The sequence below is a fragment of the Neoarius graeffei genome, chromosome 21 (assembly GCF_027579695.1).
Source record: "Neoarius graeffei isolate fNeoGra1 chromosome 21, fNeoGra1.pri, whole genome shotgun sequence".
Taxonomy (NCBI): domain Eukaryota; kingdom Metazoa; phylum Chordata; class Actinopteri; order Siluriformes; family Ariidae; genus Neoarius; species Neoarius graeffei.
Genome location: NC_083589.1, coordinates 14,379,291 through 14,398,125, shown reverse-complemented (window position 1 = coordinate 14,398,125; position 18,835 = coordinate 14,379,291). Strand labels below are relative to the sequence as shown.

General features: G+C 42.1%; 1 protein-coding gene across 1 annotated transcript in view; it reads left to right on the top strand.

Moving 5' to 3' along the window:
• cacna1c (calcium channel, voltage-dependent, L type, alpha 1C subunit) overlaps nucleotides 1-18,835 on the top strand; it is an 880,695-nt gene that overhangs the window by 845,408 nt on the left and 16,452 nt on the right. The window contains exons 43-45 of the mRNA XM_060902748.1: nucleotides 1,315-1,440; nucleotides 1,556-1,668; nucleotides 1,775-1,872. Of these exons, the coding sequence (XP_060758731.1) occupies nucleotides 1,315-1,440; nucleotides 1,556-1,668; nucleotides 1,775-1,872 (337 nt within the window). The remainder of the gene's footprint in view (nucleotides 1-1,314; nucleotides 1,441-1,555; nucleotides 1,669-1,774; nucleotides 1,873-18,835) is intronic.

Here is an 18,835-nt window from a genome sequence, read left to right as displayed (position 1 = left end):
TTCTGGCAGCTGAGCAATTAACTGCTCCAGTGCAACTGCGTCGATGATACCCTCGGCGTTGCGATCTTCTGCCCTCAGCCACCACCAGCAGGCATCCCAAAGCTGTTGGTCAAATGCAAAGGACCAGCCAGCCTCTTCCAGATTCAGCACACGGAAGCACTGATGATGTTACTCTGGGGTGCAGCCGATGCATTGCAGAATAGCTCACTTTAAGGCCGTATACTCCAGCCTGTTGTCGAGGGGGTAGTTGCTATGCACTGAGCAGTGATTCTCCGTTCAGGAGCTGCAGAAGATGTGCCACTTGCTGCTCAACCAGCCACCCCCACGCCTCTGTAGCTTGCTCAAAGAGTGCAAGGAATGCCTCCGGATTGTTGTGAGGCCCCATCTTCATCAGTGTTACATGGGGGAAGCCTGCTAACCCTGCGGCTGGGGTACACACTGACGTGAGCAGGTTCCGCAATGCCTGGTGATTCTCCTACTGGGTGTGTAGGAGTGCTTTGAAGCACTGCTCCTGTTCAGTATGTAGGGTGACCAGCACCTGGTGCTGATTCTGTTGGGCAGCGGCAAGGTTATGGATGAACTCCTCAAATGGCAAGAACTCCATGCCAGCAGTTCAGTTCAGTGTCCCAGGTTTCCGTACCAGTGTAACACTTTCTTTGGAGGTGGTGGAACACTGAAGCACTGGGACAGGTGGATTAATTGCCAGACACTTTTTATTTCTGCTTTTCAGCTTTTCACTGCTTTACTCTTCTCTCTCACACACACACACGGCACTCAGGGAAGCTCTCTCCTCCTCTCTACTTCCTCACTCGATATAATCCCTATCACTGCACGACACACACCAGTAATTTGACACAGGTGTGATCATTTTGCCACTCACCTTCCCTGATCTCACCCTCCATTCACAAAGTGGCCACGCCCCCGCTGTCACAGTAACTATTCGAATAACTTTGCAAATGCAAATTTCTCAAACTTGTGTGCAGTCTTAATTGAAAAGTATAATGAAAATATATTTTTCTCAGTCTTTGCTTAAAATAAAAATTGAAAACATATCCAAAACTGTGAAAATACATCAGATGTTTTAATGCTTAATGAATTTAGAAACATTAGTTACTGTCGAATACAAAGGTAATTTTCCCTTTTTTGCTGAATTGTTTGCTTAATTGTTACACAGGAAGTAACAAAATCACACCCACATTCTGAAGCAAAAGCTAATCCACCATTTTAAGAATAATTTATCATACTGGGGACTGTAGTGCATGTTTGAAAATAACCTTACTTTATATGGTATTTGTTTTCTGTGTGTATGTTTAGCTCAGACGTGGGTGAATATTATTTCCCAGTAATCCCTCGGGGACAGGCAGTTAAAGATGAAATACATGACAAGATGGTTACAGAGACTGAATGCCAACAAGAGCAGGACATACTCTCCACTAAAATGTAACATAGTTTTACCAATATTCTCAATTATTTTACTTTCTCTATTCCCTGGTTTTGAAAACCAATATTATCCTGGAATGCTTCTTGTATGTGTATGTATATATGTATGTGGCAGGTTGCAGAATGACGAGTGTAAGCAGTTAGCTGTGATGGAAGACACAGATGGATGTGGGAACAGAAGACCATGGCAATTTCCCCAACAAACTGTTCTCTGTCCAACTGCACTAAGTAATATTGTGCTTATATGAACAAATAAATCAGCATCACAGTCAACAGGTTTGTTGTAATAGAATTGTAATAATTGAAACTTTTTCCCTGCCTCACTCTCTCATAGGTCAAAGATCTTCCTTTCATCTAGACTGTCTGAGCAGACAGAGCAAAACTGAAACTTCACAAAAGACAGTTTTGCCCCTGCACTTTGTCCAGCATCAGGTAAAACACATACTGTACCAAAAGTACATAGTCACTCTCTTATAAAACACTTTTACATTCACAGGTTACGATACAGTCTCCTCTGAAAGTATTGGAATGGGAAGGCCAATTATTTTGTTTTTGCTATACACTTAAGACATTTGGGTTTTAGGTCAAAAGATAAAAATGAGATGATAGATGAATGTTACAGCTTCATTTCCTGATATTTAAATATAAGTGTGTTATACAACTTAGAACATAGCACCTTGGGTGTCAAAGCACAGATTTTTTTTTTTTCAGGAGTAAAATGTACTGGAAGAGACAGTCTTAAAGTAAATAACATTTAATATTGGTTGAATAACCCTTCTTTGCAAGAATTGCATCAAAATTGGGACCCAATGACATCTGCATTCTGCTTTTCCAGGTTTATACCGCAGTTTCTTTCAGTTGTATTGGCGGGGGGGGGGGGGGGGTCTCCTTTCAGTCTCCTTTTCAGGAGGTGAAATGCTGCCCATTTTGATTAAGTTCTGGTGATTGACTTGGTCAGTCTCAAACCTTCTACTTTTTCATAGGTGCTAAATAAGGCAACTGGATTTGCTTGAAATTCTTGAAGACGTTTCATCTCTCATCCAAAAGGCTTCTTCAGTTCTGTCTAACTAGTGGGGAGTCAAGACTCAGCTGACTTCAATGACTCACATGATGGCAGAGAGAGTCAATGACCCACAGATCACCCTAACGACCCTCTAGGCTGCTAACATCGTTCACACCCAGCCTCCAGTGAACAGGATGATCAAGAGTGTCAATAACCCATGTCACCTCAAGAACTCTTCTTTGGTTTGCTTTTGGTTCACTAGAGGATAAATACCTCCCCACTCAGCAGACAGAACTAAAGAAGCCTTTCTGATGAGAGGTGAAACGTCTTCAAGAATTTCAAGCAAGTCCAGCTGCCTTCTTTAGCACCTACAGTTTACGATGACCTGGATGACTGAGAACCTTCATAGATATACTTCTACTTTTTCCCCCTGATGAAGTCCTTTGTTGTGTGTTTTGGGTTTTTGTCTTGCTGCATTTTAAAATTCCTCCCAAGTAGATTGGATGCATTTCTCTGTAAATTGTCAGACAGAATATTTCTGTAGGCTTCTGAATTCCTTCTGCAGCTACTATCATGATTACATAATCCATAAAAATTAGTGAGTTCGTTCCAGAAGCAGCCATGCAAGCCCAAGCCAACACACAACTTCCACCATGCTTGGCCAATGAGCTTGTAAGTTTTGGCTCATGAGCAGATCCTTTGTTTTCTCCAACTTTGGCCTTTCCATCACTTTGGTAAAAGTTAATCTTGGTTCCAGGACTTTTGTGGCTCATCTCAGTATTTCTTTGCAAATTCTATTCTGGTTTTCTGATTCTTACTGCTGATGAGTGGTTTGCATCCTGTGGTATGACCTCTACAGAGATCTTGCAGTCACGTGACCGGAAAGTACACAACCCCCATCTTGTCGGTCAAAAACACCGCTGAATACTGCTGCACTCGTGTACAGAATGGATCAATTTCAACCGACGGACTACACGGCTCATTTTTCTAATGAACAGATAACTAGATATATGTCTAAAATAAACGATCTACAGATTTGTGACCCTTATGGCTTTCCGGACGGAGTTTTCACGACCGGATTTTGAACTGCCAGCGGAATACCCGGACGTGTATGATTACCTCATCAACTTTCCCTCGCTGTTCAGTGATGAAGCACTGCGTGCTTATAAATCTCTGGACAGTTTTCTTTACAGAAATTCAGGATTTGTCAGCGACTCAGATGTGGCATCTTGTAAACAAGAAAATAATCCTCATTGGATGGGTAAGTCACTTAAGTATTGAGTATAGCACTGACCAGCCGATTATAGAATAGAATAAGGTAATTCCAAATCGTCCGTCTTGTTTACATGGATCTGGCGTTGGAGAGGTAGAGGCTTGGCAGTGGAGGTTTGAGTAGCTGTTTTCTGAGCTTAGTCAACAGGCCGGCTCTGCCTGTAGACTCGCTTTTGCTTCTGCTCCCAGCGCCGCCTCCTTTGTTTTGCTTCCAATAACAATCCACGGAGACCCCGCTGGTCTCGCCGGAATGTTTTTTTTTTTTTTTCTCGTCCGGAATGTTGTGCATGCGATGGAAATCGCTACAAACCGTCATTTTCTGCTGGAAACCCATGTCCAGTAAGTCCATACGGTTGTAGTGGATATTGAAGTCCGGTACAGACGAACAATATGCAAAAATACACACAAAAAACATAAAAAACGTGCACAGGTAGGGAGAGCTTGTAGCCGCAGCTGTTGTAGTAGAATTGTATATAGTAGGGTTTTCCAGAAGAAAAGGTAGAAGTAAAAGCAGAAGTAGAACCAGAAGTAGAAAGCGGAATATGGCGTTTGACCGACACGATGGCGTCTGTCACAATCTGGATCGGCTGTGACGTCACATGCAAGTGCTCCATACCATTACAGTCAGAAGTTTACATGCACAGACATGAATGTCAATACTGGGTTTTCAGTGCTTTCTTTGAACTGTTCTTTTTCTGTGGCAGAATGATTGCACAATATACATCCTTAATATAAAATAAAACAAGAATTCAGTGCACAAGTTTTAATTTATTTTGGGATTTATGAAATCAGCACAGGGTCAAAATTGTGCATAGAGGGTCAAAAATATACATCTATCACGCTTAATATCTGGCTAATTAATAAAACTTTTCACCTTGGCCAGATGTTTTTGGTAGCCATCAACAAGCTTTATGCAGAATTCTGGTTGGATATTTATCCACTTTTCTCATCAGAATTTGTAGAGTTCGCTTAAATTTGTGTGCTTCCTGGCATGAACCTGTCTTTTAAGCAAAGTTCACATATTTTCATGTCACTGTAAACACTGCAATTGTATTTCTACTCTCAAAATCTTCTCCAAATGGTGGATTCTGTTACTTTCACTCTTGCCATGACTTGTTTTTGTCCCATAAACAGATCTCTGGTCTTCATGGTGATTTGTCCTTTTTAATCAACAAATGCAGTGTTCACAGGCAAGATGCTAGTCTATTGTTTCATTTTCATATTTTAATCTCAAACCTATATTTTTTTCAGTGTATAGTTTAAAAAAAAAAGAATTGGCCTGACTGTTCAAATACTTTTGGAGGGAACTGTATATGACTTAGATGTACTGTGCACAAAACATTTCTGTGACTTTTTGTGGTTCATTCTGCATTGAATCTGACTATTCTGCACCCCTCCAAAAGCTACCCCTTTCACAGTAAGAACTCTGAATGGTCCCTCTGTTGTGGTCAAAATAACAGCCATTTAAAACTCTTTTCTACATAATGTTGTATGTGGACTATTGATTGATTGATTGATTGATTGATTGATTGATTGATTGATTGATTGATGCTCAGTCTCTATATCAATGGAATTTTCCACTGTAACACTGATTGACTCCCCTGCATTTGGGAACTTCATAGACTGTCACCTCACTGAGAAGCTCCAGCTGGCATTTCACCCACAGGAGCAACCTCTGAAGGTCCAAGCTCTGGACAGAGGCTCCATCAGAGATGGGTCAGTCACTTTCTTCACCAAACCCATTTGTCTCCAAGTCAATACCTTGCATCAAGAGGACATTTCAAGCCGAGTTCCTGTCAAAACTGAATTCCTCACAGTGGTGAGCTTTCTGTGGATGCAGACACATGACCCACAGATTTCCTGGAAAGAACGAGAGATTAAATGCTGGTCCACTTTCATGCCAAGTGTCTCCTCACCCCCTCTATTAATGTGGCCTGTACCACCATTGAGAGCCCAGAAACCCAGGTACAAGTCCAAATTCCCCTTCAGTACAAGGAATATGAGGAGGTGTTTAGCAAGACCAAGGCCAGTGGGTTCCCACCTTATGGTCCCTATGACTGCACCATTTAATTATTGGGAGGAGCTGCTCCCTCACACAACTGAATCTACTCCTTGTCAGCAAAGGAAACTCAAGCAATGGAGGAGTACACCCCTCCAGCTCTCCAGCATCTGCAGGGTACTTATTTGTGGAGGAACAAAGGGGTGGTCTACAGCCCTGTATCAACTATTGTAGGGTAAATCAAGTCATGGTTGAGTACTGCTATCCATGACCTCCAGTTCCTGCAGCTCTGGCACAACTGTGAGAGGTCAGAATTTTCACCAAACTCAACCTTTGGAGCACATATAACCTGGTGCACATTAGGGAGAGAGATGAATGGAAAATGGCCTTTTGTACCACTTCTGGTCACTTTGAGTACTGTGTAATGAGATATGGACTATCTTTGGCACCAGCAGTCTTCCAGTGTCTCATTAACAATGTACTATGGGACATGTCAGGCAAGCTCATCATAGTTTACATCAACAATCTCATCTCATTCTCATTATCTCTAGCCGCTTTATCCTTCTACAGGGTCGCAGGCAAGCTGGAGCCTATCCCAGCTGACTACGGGCGAAAGGCGGGGTACACCCTGGACAAGTCGCCAGGTCATCACATGGCTGACACATAGACACAGACAACCATTCACACTCACATTCACACCTACGGTCAATTTAGAGTCACCAGTTGACCTAACCTGCATGTCTTTGGACTGTGGGGGAAACCGGAGCACCCGGAGGAAACCCACGCGGACACGGGGAGAACATGCAAACTACACACAGAAAGGCCCTCGCCGGCCCCGGGGCTCGAACCCAGGACCTTCTTGCTGTGAGGCGACAGCGCTAACCACTACACCACCGTGCCGCCCACATCAACAATTATATTGATTTTTTTTTTGTTATGCCCTGGCCTAGGGGAAACCTGAGTGGAGCATAAAAGTGACTTCCCCTTTCCCCACTCCCAAGGATGACCAGTGCCACAGCCAATTGCTGTCTAAAACACAACTGGTTTATTTCAACACAGGAAAAATTAGCTTCAGGGTGAGCACAGCCCAAAATAACAAACAAAGCAATCTATTTAAATGTTCACTAACTTACCTGGACAATAAAAGAAAACAAAATAAAATACAGGGCTCTTACCTAACTCCCTAACATAAACAGCAGAAAACAGAGTGCAACAAAAAGGGCTTCTTACCCCTACAGTTACCTGGACTGCTTTTAGGGAAATATTTACAATGTTTATAACTCAAACACTTTAATCAGTTGACAACACAACAAGGCACAGTCCAGTTGAAAGTCAAAGCAGTCTCAAGAGAAAGTGAAGTGCATCCATCTTCTCCAGAAAGCATTTTAAAGAAGGTGCTATCAACCATGGTCCAATCAGTTGCTGCCACCTGATACACTGAAAATCCTTAAAAAAAAGTCACAGGAACAGATGAGAAAGCACCCCCCCCCCCACACACACACACACCCCAAGGCAGGAAGGGAGAACAGCAAAAGCATCAAAATCCATAACAATATAGATTATGGCCGAGGGTCATAACACTATTCCCCTGACAAAGCCACCCACGTCAAGAAAGTACTGGGAACAGGCACATCAACATCTAGAGCACTCTGCCCAGGTAAATAAAGAGTTTGTAATTGAGACCATGGGGAAACACCCAGCTATTAACCAGGAGACTGGGTATGGCTCTCCACTTGAGACATACAAGTCACTAAGGGATGCAGAATGTTGGCACACCATTATCTTGGCCTTTAATGCATGAAGGAGGTAACATACAAGCTGGACTTACCACACCATAGCCATCTCCTTTAATGTTTCCCACGTGAAATTAGTCACTCCAGGTCCCCTTGCAGAAGGCATTTCCCAGTCCACTCCTCTATCACCCTTTGACTTTGAAGGTGAACCAGCATACACTGCCAAAGAAATCCTTGATTCACAATGCAGAAAAGGCAAGCTTCAGTTACCTCAACAAGGTGGGAGAGCTATGGACCAGAAAGTAGATGCTGGGTCTCATCCCCTTACTCTGCCAAGGTTTTCATGCACCCCACCCAAATCACCCAGGTCCACAGCCTAAGGGGAAGGCCTAGAAGAAACCTTACTCCCAGAGGCAGTGCTGCAGATGAGAGTCCTGTCATGTCAACCCTGAAATCAACATCAAATTACTATTCCCAGAGTACAGCATGGCCTAGTAACATGGCCTCCAAGACTGCTTCTATTTTCAGCTACTCCCCTTAGGGGTCACCACAGTGGATCTATTCTGCATATTTGATTTGGCAGAGGTTTTACACCAGATGCCCTTCCTGATGCAACCCTCCCCAATCTATCCAGGCTTGGGACTGGCACTAAGTATGCACTGGCTTATACAACCCCAGTGACTGGGTATTTTACCTAATCTGCATGCATCTTTGAACTGTGGGGGAAACCAGTGCACCCACAGACATGGGGAGAACACGAAACACCACACAGAAAGGCCCCCATTGGCTGTGAGGTTCGAACTGGGAACCTTCTTGCTGTGAGGCAACAGTGCCAACCACTGCACCACCATGCCTCCCTGGCCCCCAAGATCTACAATAACCAAACTTTATCAAGTTCACATTCCTTGGATTACGATCCTTAATTATCCCTGGATTATGATCCTTGTTCTGGTTTACTGTTTTTCAAAGTTTTGCTTTGCCTAGTACACATTGTTTTTTCATCATGATTTGGATTTGTTTTGCCAGTTTCAGTAAAGTTGTGTTTTACCTGCACATGGGTCTACACCTGCTGCCTGACACTAAAGAGCACATGGGAGATATTTCAGCTGACCATATCCTGGTTCATAGTTGATGCATGAATTTTCCTGCACATGCAGAAGCAATAGCAAGGCAAGACACCCTTGGAGCCAAGAAATCCCTGTCCATTAGTTTTCTAATTCAAAATATAAAATGTTTCGTGATTTCAACACAGCACTGTTAAATACATGTGGTCTGTTAAAACTGGATGCTGTTATTGTGATTGTTTTGCTCCCCACGTACAGTGGAGAGGATGGAAAGAGAGGCAAAAAAAAATTCACCCAGGATCACTGTTGGTGAATGACAAGAAAAAGTAAAATCTTAAGGTTTCCAAGTCTTCAAAACTACCATCAGAATCCACCTCCATGCCAACAGATTATTTGGAAGGGATACCAGAAAAAAAGAATTTTCTGTCAGTTAACCACAAATGTAAGCACCTGATGTTTGTGAGATGCTACTATGAATTTGACTGGAAATGATGGTCTATGTTCTTTGGTCTGATGTTCAAAGAAAAATGGAGCATTTTTGCAATAAACACTCAAGGTGGGTTCGTCATAAAAAGAAGAATGGCTATAATGAATAGAACGCTATCTCAACTGTAAAATATGGTGGAAATATGATGTTTTGGGGCTGTTTTTCTCTCCAATGGCCCTGGAAACCTTGTTAGGGGGCATAGCATTGTGGACTCCATGAAACACCAGGACACTGTAAATCAAAATCTAGCTGTCTCTGCCAGGAAAATAAAACTGGGTCATCATTGGATATTCAGGCCAATGATCTGAAGCATATGCTCAAATCAACACAAAAATGGTTAGCTGACCAGAGAATCAAGCTTCTGCCATGGCCATCTAAGTCCCCTGACCTGAACTCCATTGAAAATCTGTGGGGTGAGCTGAAGAGGAGAATGCATAAGAGAGGGCCTAGGACCCTGGATGATCTGGAGAGATTCTGTAATCGGAATCATCTCAAATGCCCTGCTTTATATTCTCCAACGTGACGAAATGTTATAGGAGAATATTCAGTGCTGTTTGACTGGCAAAGGGAGTTTGTACAAAGTATTAAATGCAGGCATGCCAATAATAGTGGCAGATGTGGGTTGGGTTTTATTTGGAAATAATTATTTCTTGATTAGGGATTAAATGTTTTATTCATATGCTAAGTGACTCTGCCCTCTCAGAGTGTATATCATGGGAAAACAGCGCTGGTGTGGTTGCCCGGATTATATCATGCTGTGCTAGTTTTGGAAGTTGAAGATGTGGAAAGCATGTCCGCTGATGGTTTTTTGAGGTGTACTGAACTGGTAAATCCTGAAATTAGTTTTCACTATGGAATTACATTAAAAAAAAAACTTTCATTGAATCTGCTTGTTTCAAATGTGTGCACTGGTTCTATGTGGATGAATTGAGATGTATTTTTTATACCATATGTTTTCAAACAGCCAACATGTTTTCACACAGCCAACATTTGAACATTGGATATATGTTGAATTTACATTTAGTATAAGCATGTCTGTGAAGGTTCTCATTCATCCAGGTCATCGTAAACTGTAGATGCTAAAGAAGGCAACTGTACTTGCTTGAAATTCTTGAAGACATTTAACCCCTCATTCTTCAGTTCTGTCTGACTAGTGGGGAGTTCCAGGTATTTATCCTCAAGTGGACAAAAAGCAAACCTAAGGAGAGTCATTGAGGTCACATGGGTCGTTGACCCTCTCAGTCATCCTGTAGATGTTAGGGTCACTGGAGGCCAAGTGTGAATGGTGTTAACAGCCTTGAGGGTTGTTAGGGTGATCTGTGGGTCGTTGGCTCTCTCTGCCATCATGTGAGTCATTGAAATCAGCTGAGTCTTAGGCTACATCCACACGACAACGGCAACGAGATGTTATTTAAAAATATATCGCGTCCAAATGGGCAACAATCAGTAAAATATCAGGTCCATATGGCAACGCAATGCTTGCTGAAAACGATGCAATACACATGCCACACCACTAGCGGCGCTGTAAGACGGTCCCTTCGGAGACACCAGAACAATAGAAGAAGTAAGGACGCATGCGCATAAACTATTATGCGCGAGACTTCATATTAGCCACAAAGTCAGGAAAATCTGTTTGTAAAATTACATTATAATGACCAAATACAATGAAAAGTATTTTTCCAGTCTCACCTGTGAAAGGTAATCCCATGTGATCTCGTTTGGACGGCAAACCTGTTGGTACAGTTAAACACAGCTAATCTTTATTCTCCGCTTTGACCTCTCCAAAATGGCGGCGAGGATGACGTATGATTCTACGCGGAAGGCGGCGTCTTTAATGGTCCGGAATAAATTGAATGATACACGTTGATGGATTAATTTGTTGTTTCTCACCTGTGAAAGGTAATCCCATATGATCTCGTTTGGACGGTAAACCTGTTGGTACAGTTAAACGCAGCACATGAATCTTTATTCTCCGCTTTGACCTATCCAATATGGCGACGAGGATGATGTATGATTCTACGCGGAAGGCGGCGTCTTTAATGGTCCGGAATAAATTGAATGATACACGTTGATGGATTAATTTCTTCTACGCCCTTTTTGAGGAATGTATTGTAGGACTTAAACCCACATCTGAAGAGGTGAGATCGCTCCTTTTTTTTTCCCTATTTTTGCTGGTGGGATTGACTCTGCCCTAAGGGCAGAGTCTCTCTCTCTCTCACTTTACAACATTACACAATAAATATTCACAGTGAAAATATTTTGTAAGCGCGTTTCATGAACCAAGTTATAGGATTTGTTGACAACTCGCATCGAGTTCGTCACACTTCTACCCGGCGTGAAGCACTCACAGTCATGTGGTTGTGACGTCATCGTAAACAAATCCGTTCTACTCATCCAGACGACTTCACAACGGCAACATTGCCAGATCTTTCCACTCTGGAACCCGTTCTCAAAAAGATTGCATTTTGGGCACCCAAAACGCCGGTGCCGTGTGGACGCCAGGCCTAAACGATAAGCAATTGTATCGGAGTCACCTGAATCCGTTGCCGTGTGGACAGGGCCTTAGGCTACATCCACACGACAATGGCAACGAGATGTTATTTAAAAATATATCGCGTCCAAATGGGCAATGATCAGTAAAATATCAGGTCCATATGGCAACGCAACGCTTGCTGAAAACGATGCAATACACATGCCACACCTCTAGGGGCGCTGTAAGACGGTCCCTTCGGAGACACCAGAACAATAGAAGAAGTAAGGACGCATGCGCATAAACTATTATGCGCGAGACTTCATATTAGCCACAAAGTCAGGAAAATCTGTTCGTAAAATTACATTATAATGACCAAATGCAATGAAAAGTATTTTTCCAGTCTCACCTGTGAAAGGTAATCCCATGTGATCTCGTTTGGATGTCAAACCTGTTGGTACAGTTAAACGCAGCTAATCTTTATTCTCCGCTTTGACCTATCCAATATGGCGGCGAGGATGACGTATGGTTCTACGCGGAAGGCGGCGTCTTTAATGGTCCGGAATAAATTGAATACTACACGTTGATGGATTAATTTGTTGTTTCTCACCTGTGAAAGGTAATCCCATGTGATCTCGTTTGGACAGTAAACCTTTTGGTACAGTTAAAGGCAGCGCATGAATCTTTATTCTCCGCTTTGACCTATCCAATATGGCGACGAGGATGACGTATGATTCTACACGGAAGGCGGCGTCTTTAATGGTCCGGAATAAATTGAATGATACACGTTGATGGATTAATTTCTTCTACGCCCTTTTTGAGGAATGTATTGTAGGACTTAAACCCACATCTGAAGAGGTGAGATCGCTCCTTTTTTTTCCCCTATTTTTGCTGGTGGGATTGACTCTGCCCTAAGGGCAGAGTCTCTCTCTCTCTCTCTCACTTTACACCATTACACAATAAATATTCACAGTGAAAATATTTTGTAAGCGCGTTTCATGAACCAAGTTATAGGATTTGTTGACAACTCGCATCGAGTTCGTTACACTTCTACCCGGCGTGAAGCACTCACAGTCTTGTGGTTGTGACGTCATCGTAAACAAATCCGTTCTACTCATCCAGACGACTTCACAACGGCAACATTGACAGATCTTTCCACTCTGGAACCCGTTCTCAAAAAGATTGCGTTTTGGGCACCCAAAACGCCGGTGCCGTGTGGACGCCAGGCCTAAACGATAAGCAATTGTATCGGAGTCACCTGAATCCGTTGCCGTGTGGACAGGGCCTTAGGCTACATCCACACGACAACGGCAATGAGATGTTATTTAAAAATATATCGCGTCCAAATGGGCAACGATCAGTAAAATATCAGGTCCATATGGCAACGCAACGCTTGCTGAAAACGATGCAATACACATGCCACACCTCTAGGGGCGCTGTAAGACAGTCCCTTCGGAGACACCAGAACAATAGAAGAAGTAAGGACGCATGCGCATAAACTATTATGCGCGAGACTTCATATTAGCCTCAAAGTCAGGAAAATCTGTTCGTAAAATTACATTATAATGACCAAATACAATGAAAAGTATTTTTCCAGTCTCACCTGTGAAAGGTAATCCCATGTGATCTCGTTTGGATGGCAAACCTGTTGGTACAGTTAAACGCAGCTAATCTTTAGTCTCCGCTTTGACCTATCCAATATGGCGGCGAGGATGACGTATGATTCTACGCGGAAGGCGGCGTCTTTAATGGTCTGGAATAAATTGAATGATACACGTTGATGGATTAATTTGCTCCTCTACGCCCTTTTTGAGGAATGTATTGTAGGACTAAAACCAACATCTGAAGAGGTGAGATCGCTCCTTTTTTTCCCCTATTTTTGCTGGCGGGATTGACTCTGCCCTAAGGGCAGAGTCTCTCTCTCTCTCTCTCTCTCTCTCACTTTGCACCATTACACAATAAATATTCACAGTGAAAATATTTTGTAAGCGCGTTTCATGAACCAAGTTATAGGATTTGTTGACAACTCGCATCCCATCGCAATGAGAAGATCATTGGCACTACTGGTGTTAAGAATCAGACCATTTCATAAATGAATATTTTGCTGTAGAGCTGCAGTGTTTGTACAATTGCATGTTTTTGCTTCACTATTACTGTCACTATTCTGCTTCTTGCATTACTACTGTGAACTAACACTGAACATAATAATAATAATAATATCCAAGCTCGTGTTTCACTCTCACTAGTGCTCTGTAAGGCTTTTTCCTGGTGATATCCTGGTGATATTCGTTACACTTCTACCTGGCGTGAAGCACTCACAGTCATGTGGTTGTGACGTCATCGTAAACAAATCCGTTCTACTCATCCAGACGACTTCACAAAGGCAACGTTGCCAGATCTTTCCACTCTGGAACCCGTTCTCAAAAAGATTGCGTTTTGGGCACCCAAAACGCCGGTGCTGTGTGGACGCCAGGCCTAAACGATAAGCAATTGTATCGGAGTCACCTGAATCCATTGCCGTGTGGACAGGGCCTTAGGCTACATCCACACGGCAACGAGATGTTATTTAAAAATATATCGCGTCCAAATGGGCAACGATCAGTAAAATATCAGGTCCATATGGCAACGCAACGCTTGCTGAAAACGATGCAATACACATGCCACACCTCTAGGGGCACTGTAAGACGGTCCCTTCGGAGACACCAGAACAATAGAAGAAGTAAGGACACATGCGCATAAACTATTATGTGTGAGACTTCATATTAGCCACAAAGTCAGGAAAATCTGTTTGTAAAATTACATTATAATGACCAAATACAATGAAAAGTATTTTTCCAGTCTCACCTGTGAAAGGTAATCCCATGTGATCTCGTTTGGACGGCAAACCTGTTGGTACAGTTAAACGCAGCACATGAATGAGGCATCTTTATTCTCCGCTTTGACCTATCCAATATGGCGGCGAGGATGACGTATGATTCTACGCGGAAGGCGGCGTCTTTAATGGTCCGGAATAAATTGAATGCTACACGTTGATGGATTAATTTGTTGTTCTACGCCCTTTTTGAGGAATGTATTGTAGGACTTAAACCAACATCTGAAGAGGTGAGATCGCTCCTTTTTTTCCCTATTTTTGCTGGCGGGATTGACTCTGCCCTAAGGGCTATTTTCTCTCTCTCTCTCTCTCACTTTGCACCATTACACAATAAATATTCACAGTGAAAATATTTTGTAAGTGCATTTCATGAACCAAGTTATAGGATTTGTTGACAACTCGCATCGAGTTCGTTACACTTCTACCCGGCGTGAAGCACTCACAGTCATGTGGTTTGTGACGTCATCGTAAACAAATCCGTTCTACTCATCCAGACGACTTCGCAACGGCAACGTTGCCAGATCTTTCCACTCTGGAACCCGTTCTCAAAAAGATTGCGTTTTGGGCGCCCAAAATGCCGGTGCCGTGTGGACGCCAGGCCTAAACGATAAGCAATTGTATCGGAGTCACCTGAATCCATTGCCATGTGGACAGGGCCTAAGTGTGGATGTGTATTTGGTTTTCTGGGAAGTGTGCCAAGGACTCCATTGTAGGTGGCTGATAAGTGGTGTCTCAGACCACCTCCTCTGTTCAGTGATGGTCATTCCAGGTTGACAAAGATGGCTTCTTTTACTCCTCTTTCAAACCATCAGTCTTCTCTGCCTAGAATTTGGTCTTCTCTGGCTAGAATTTAGTATAAAGCTGTTCAATTCAATTATATTTGTATATTTGTATGTATAACAATATACACTATCACAATAGACATTGACTAAACAAATATGTTTTCAGCCTCAACTTAAACACTGAGACTGTGTCTGAGTCCTGAGCATTACTTAGAAAGCTGTTGCATATCTGTGGGGCTTTGTAAGAGAATCTGTGCCCCCTGCTGTAGCCTGCATTTTTTTTTAGGTACAAACAAATTGCCTGCACCTGTTGCTCTAAGTAGGATTAGCAGATCCTAAAAGACCAGAAGTTTGCTCAGGTACTGTGGCACAAGATCATTCAGTGCTTTATAAATCAATAGTGATATTTTATAATCAGTGCAAAATTTGATTAAGAGAGGATGCAGTGTGGATAAGATAGGTGTGATGTGGTCATATCTTCTGGTTCTACAAATGACCCTTGCTGCTGCATTCTAGACTAACTGTAGCTTTTTTATGCAGATAGTAGGGCATTACAATAATCTAACCTAGATATGAGAAAAGCATGAACTAGTTTTTTCATGCACCATGTATCCATCCATCTGTAGCCGCTTATCCTGTTCTACTGGGTCGCAGGCAAGCTGGAGCCTATCCCAGCTGACTATGGGTGAGAGGCAGGGTACACCATGGACAAGTCACCAGGTCCTGCACCATGTAGTGGCATTATATTCTTTATTTAATAATATTTCTGACATGAATGAAAGCTATCCTAGTAATATTATCTACATGAGCTTCAAATGAAAGATTTGAGTCAATAATCACACTAAGGCCTTTTACTGCTGCACATGGTTGAACAGAAAGGTCACCCAGAGTTACTATGTAGTCAGAAACCTTACTTCTTAAATGAGGGTGGGTTCCCTTTTGAGTCTGTTTCCTCTTAAGGTTTCTTCCTCATCTCATCTGAGGGAGTTTTTCCTTGCCACCATTACCATAGACTTGCTCATCAGGGATAAACAAATTTATTTGGGATAAATTTAGCTCATGTTTAAAGTCTTTAATTTTCTGTAAAGCTGGTTTGCAACAACGTATGTTGTTAAAAGTGCTATACAAATAAACTTGACTTGACTTCTATCTGCATGTGGTCCTAGTGCAAGTACTTCAGCCTTGTCAGAATTATGCAGAAGGAAGTTAATAAGCACTGTAGGTGCAATAGGCTTATCAAATCAGTCTCATGTAAAAAGGGATCAGTCTCATAAATTCATTAATCATTAATTCAAGTGTCTAATAGTTTATAGCTAAACTATTAAAATCACTGGAATAACTTGGTGGTGATGTTGCTATAGTTTGTTGAGTATTGTAGCTCTAATGTAATACATTTACTCTAGATCTATAACATTAATATAACAATCAAATGGGCGAAGGCCATTAGAATACTTGTTTAGCAGAGGTTGGCACTCAGTGGATGTTGTAGCAATAAACAGGACACAGTTTATTCCAAAGATACCATTTATTGAAATAGCTGACATAAATTAGCAAACTAATACTGATCAGATATAGCAACAATAGCAGCCAAGGAATAATTCAATATCAATGGTGATACAATGTATACAAATAAGAATCCGTAGTGTATACGATTAAGGCACTAATGGTGATCAGAAGTAATAAACTATATGCCAGTGTTACAGTGTAGGGGTGAGTGGATGTTAAAATGTGATAGGGAAATCATATGTTTATGTGTGTCTGTGTGAGGATGTGTGTATGAGTATGTGTGAGTGTGTGTGTATGGAATGTGAATGGAATGCGTGAGCCTTGTGCCAGGCACCGCCTAGAGGGGAATGGTCAACAAAAAGAGTGCGAAAAGGGGAAACAAAGGATCTGTAGTTTAAACTAGTCTCGACTAGGCCTTAAACCCAACTTCTACTCAACCCTTAGCTACTCCTGAAATCCCAATGTTGAGTGTAGTGTGATGGAGGGAGTTAAAAAAGAGAGAGAGAGAGCATGCACGGTCTAACTAGATACAGATAGTAAACAAAGTAAATCAAACAACATGCGGTCTAAGACCGACTTTCATGTGAATCAAAATGCATACATTTAAACCATAAATGAATTCAAATAAACAACACTCTTCACATTAACTAGTCACAACTAAGACTAACAATTGCCCAGATGGCAGCCTTACTTGAGATCGCTCTTGCTTGGCGACTGAAGTGTGCCATCTGTTATCCGAAGACAGCGCAGGTCCAGGGAGAAAACAGTTCTGTTCCTTTCAGTTTTACAGCTCATCAGCTGAAGATCTTCAGTGTCCCATCTGTTGTCCGATGATCTGGAAGGAATCTTGTTTATAGTTTGTCGACGTTGAGAAAGGGAAAAGGGATCCAGTCGCCTTTTCTCTTTGAAATACTGCATGGGCTGCAGTAACTAACCAGTTCAGTTATTATTGCAACTATGCAAAGATAAAATACATTGAACTTTGGCTAAAGGTCTGGTATCAATAGCTCGTTCTTTGTTCTCTGTTCTTCTGTAGCACCGATGCAATGGCTTCTCTTTCACACATGGAATCCACCGCCAGAGAGAAAGAATTTCAATTCTGCCACGGGTTTAAAGCACAGTCGTGACGTCACTGTATTTGGTATCCGGTATCATCTCTGTATCCAATACCATTACAGGGAGTCAGAAGAATGGGCGGAGATACAACCCCGATTCCAAAAAAGTTGGGACAAAGTACAAATTGTAAATAAAAACGGAATGCAATAATTTACAAATCTCAAAAACTGATATTGTATTCACAATAGAACATAGACAACATATCAAATGTCGAAAGTGAGACATTTTGAAATTTCATGCCAAATATTGGCTCATTTGAAATTTCATGACAGAAACATATCTCAAAAAAGTTGGGACAGGGGCAATAAGAGGCTGGAAAAGTTAAAGGTACAAAAAAGGAACAGCTGGAGGACCAAATTGCAACTCATTAGGTCAATTGGCAATAGGTCATTAACATGACTGGGTATAAAAAGAGCATCTTGGAGTGGCAGCAGCTCTCAGAAGTAAAGATGGGAAGAGGATCACCAAACTCCCTAATTCTGCGCCGACAAATAGTGGAGCAATATCAGAAAGGATTTCGACAGTGTAAAATTGCAGAGTTTGAACATATCCTCATCTACAGTGCATAATTTCATCAAAAGATTCAGAGAATCTGGAAGAATCTCTGTGCATAAGGGTCAAGGCCGGAAAACCATACTGGGTGCCCGTGATCTTCGGGCCCTTAGATGGCACTGCATCACATACAGGCATGCTTCTGTATTGGAAATCACAAAATGGGCTCAGGAATATTTCCAGAGAACATTATCTGTGAACCAGTGGCGGCTGGTAGTCTTTCAAACAGGGGAGGCTGGTCAGTTATGATATTTCCAGATTTTAAAAGAAAAAAGAAAAAACACATCAATTTTGCCCATACTCTTGCCTCTGATCTTGCTGATTGTTGTCAGGGTCACAAACTGTGAAATAACAGGTTCTTTTGGCCTATTAGCCTACTGTCCAATATACATGATGGTGGTGTTGGGGGGGGGTATATTTTAACATTTTATATTTTAAAATTGTGGCATGTTGTTTAAAAATTGATCATTATTGAAAGCAGCTCTTTGTCAGGAACCTCAGCAGTAACAGCAGAGTGTTCTGGAATAGGCACAAGCACT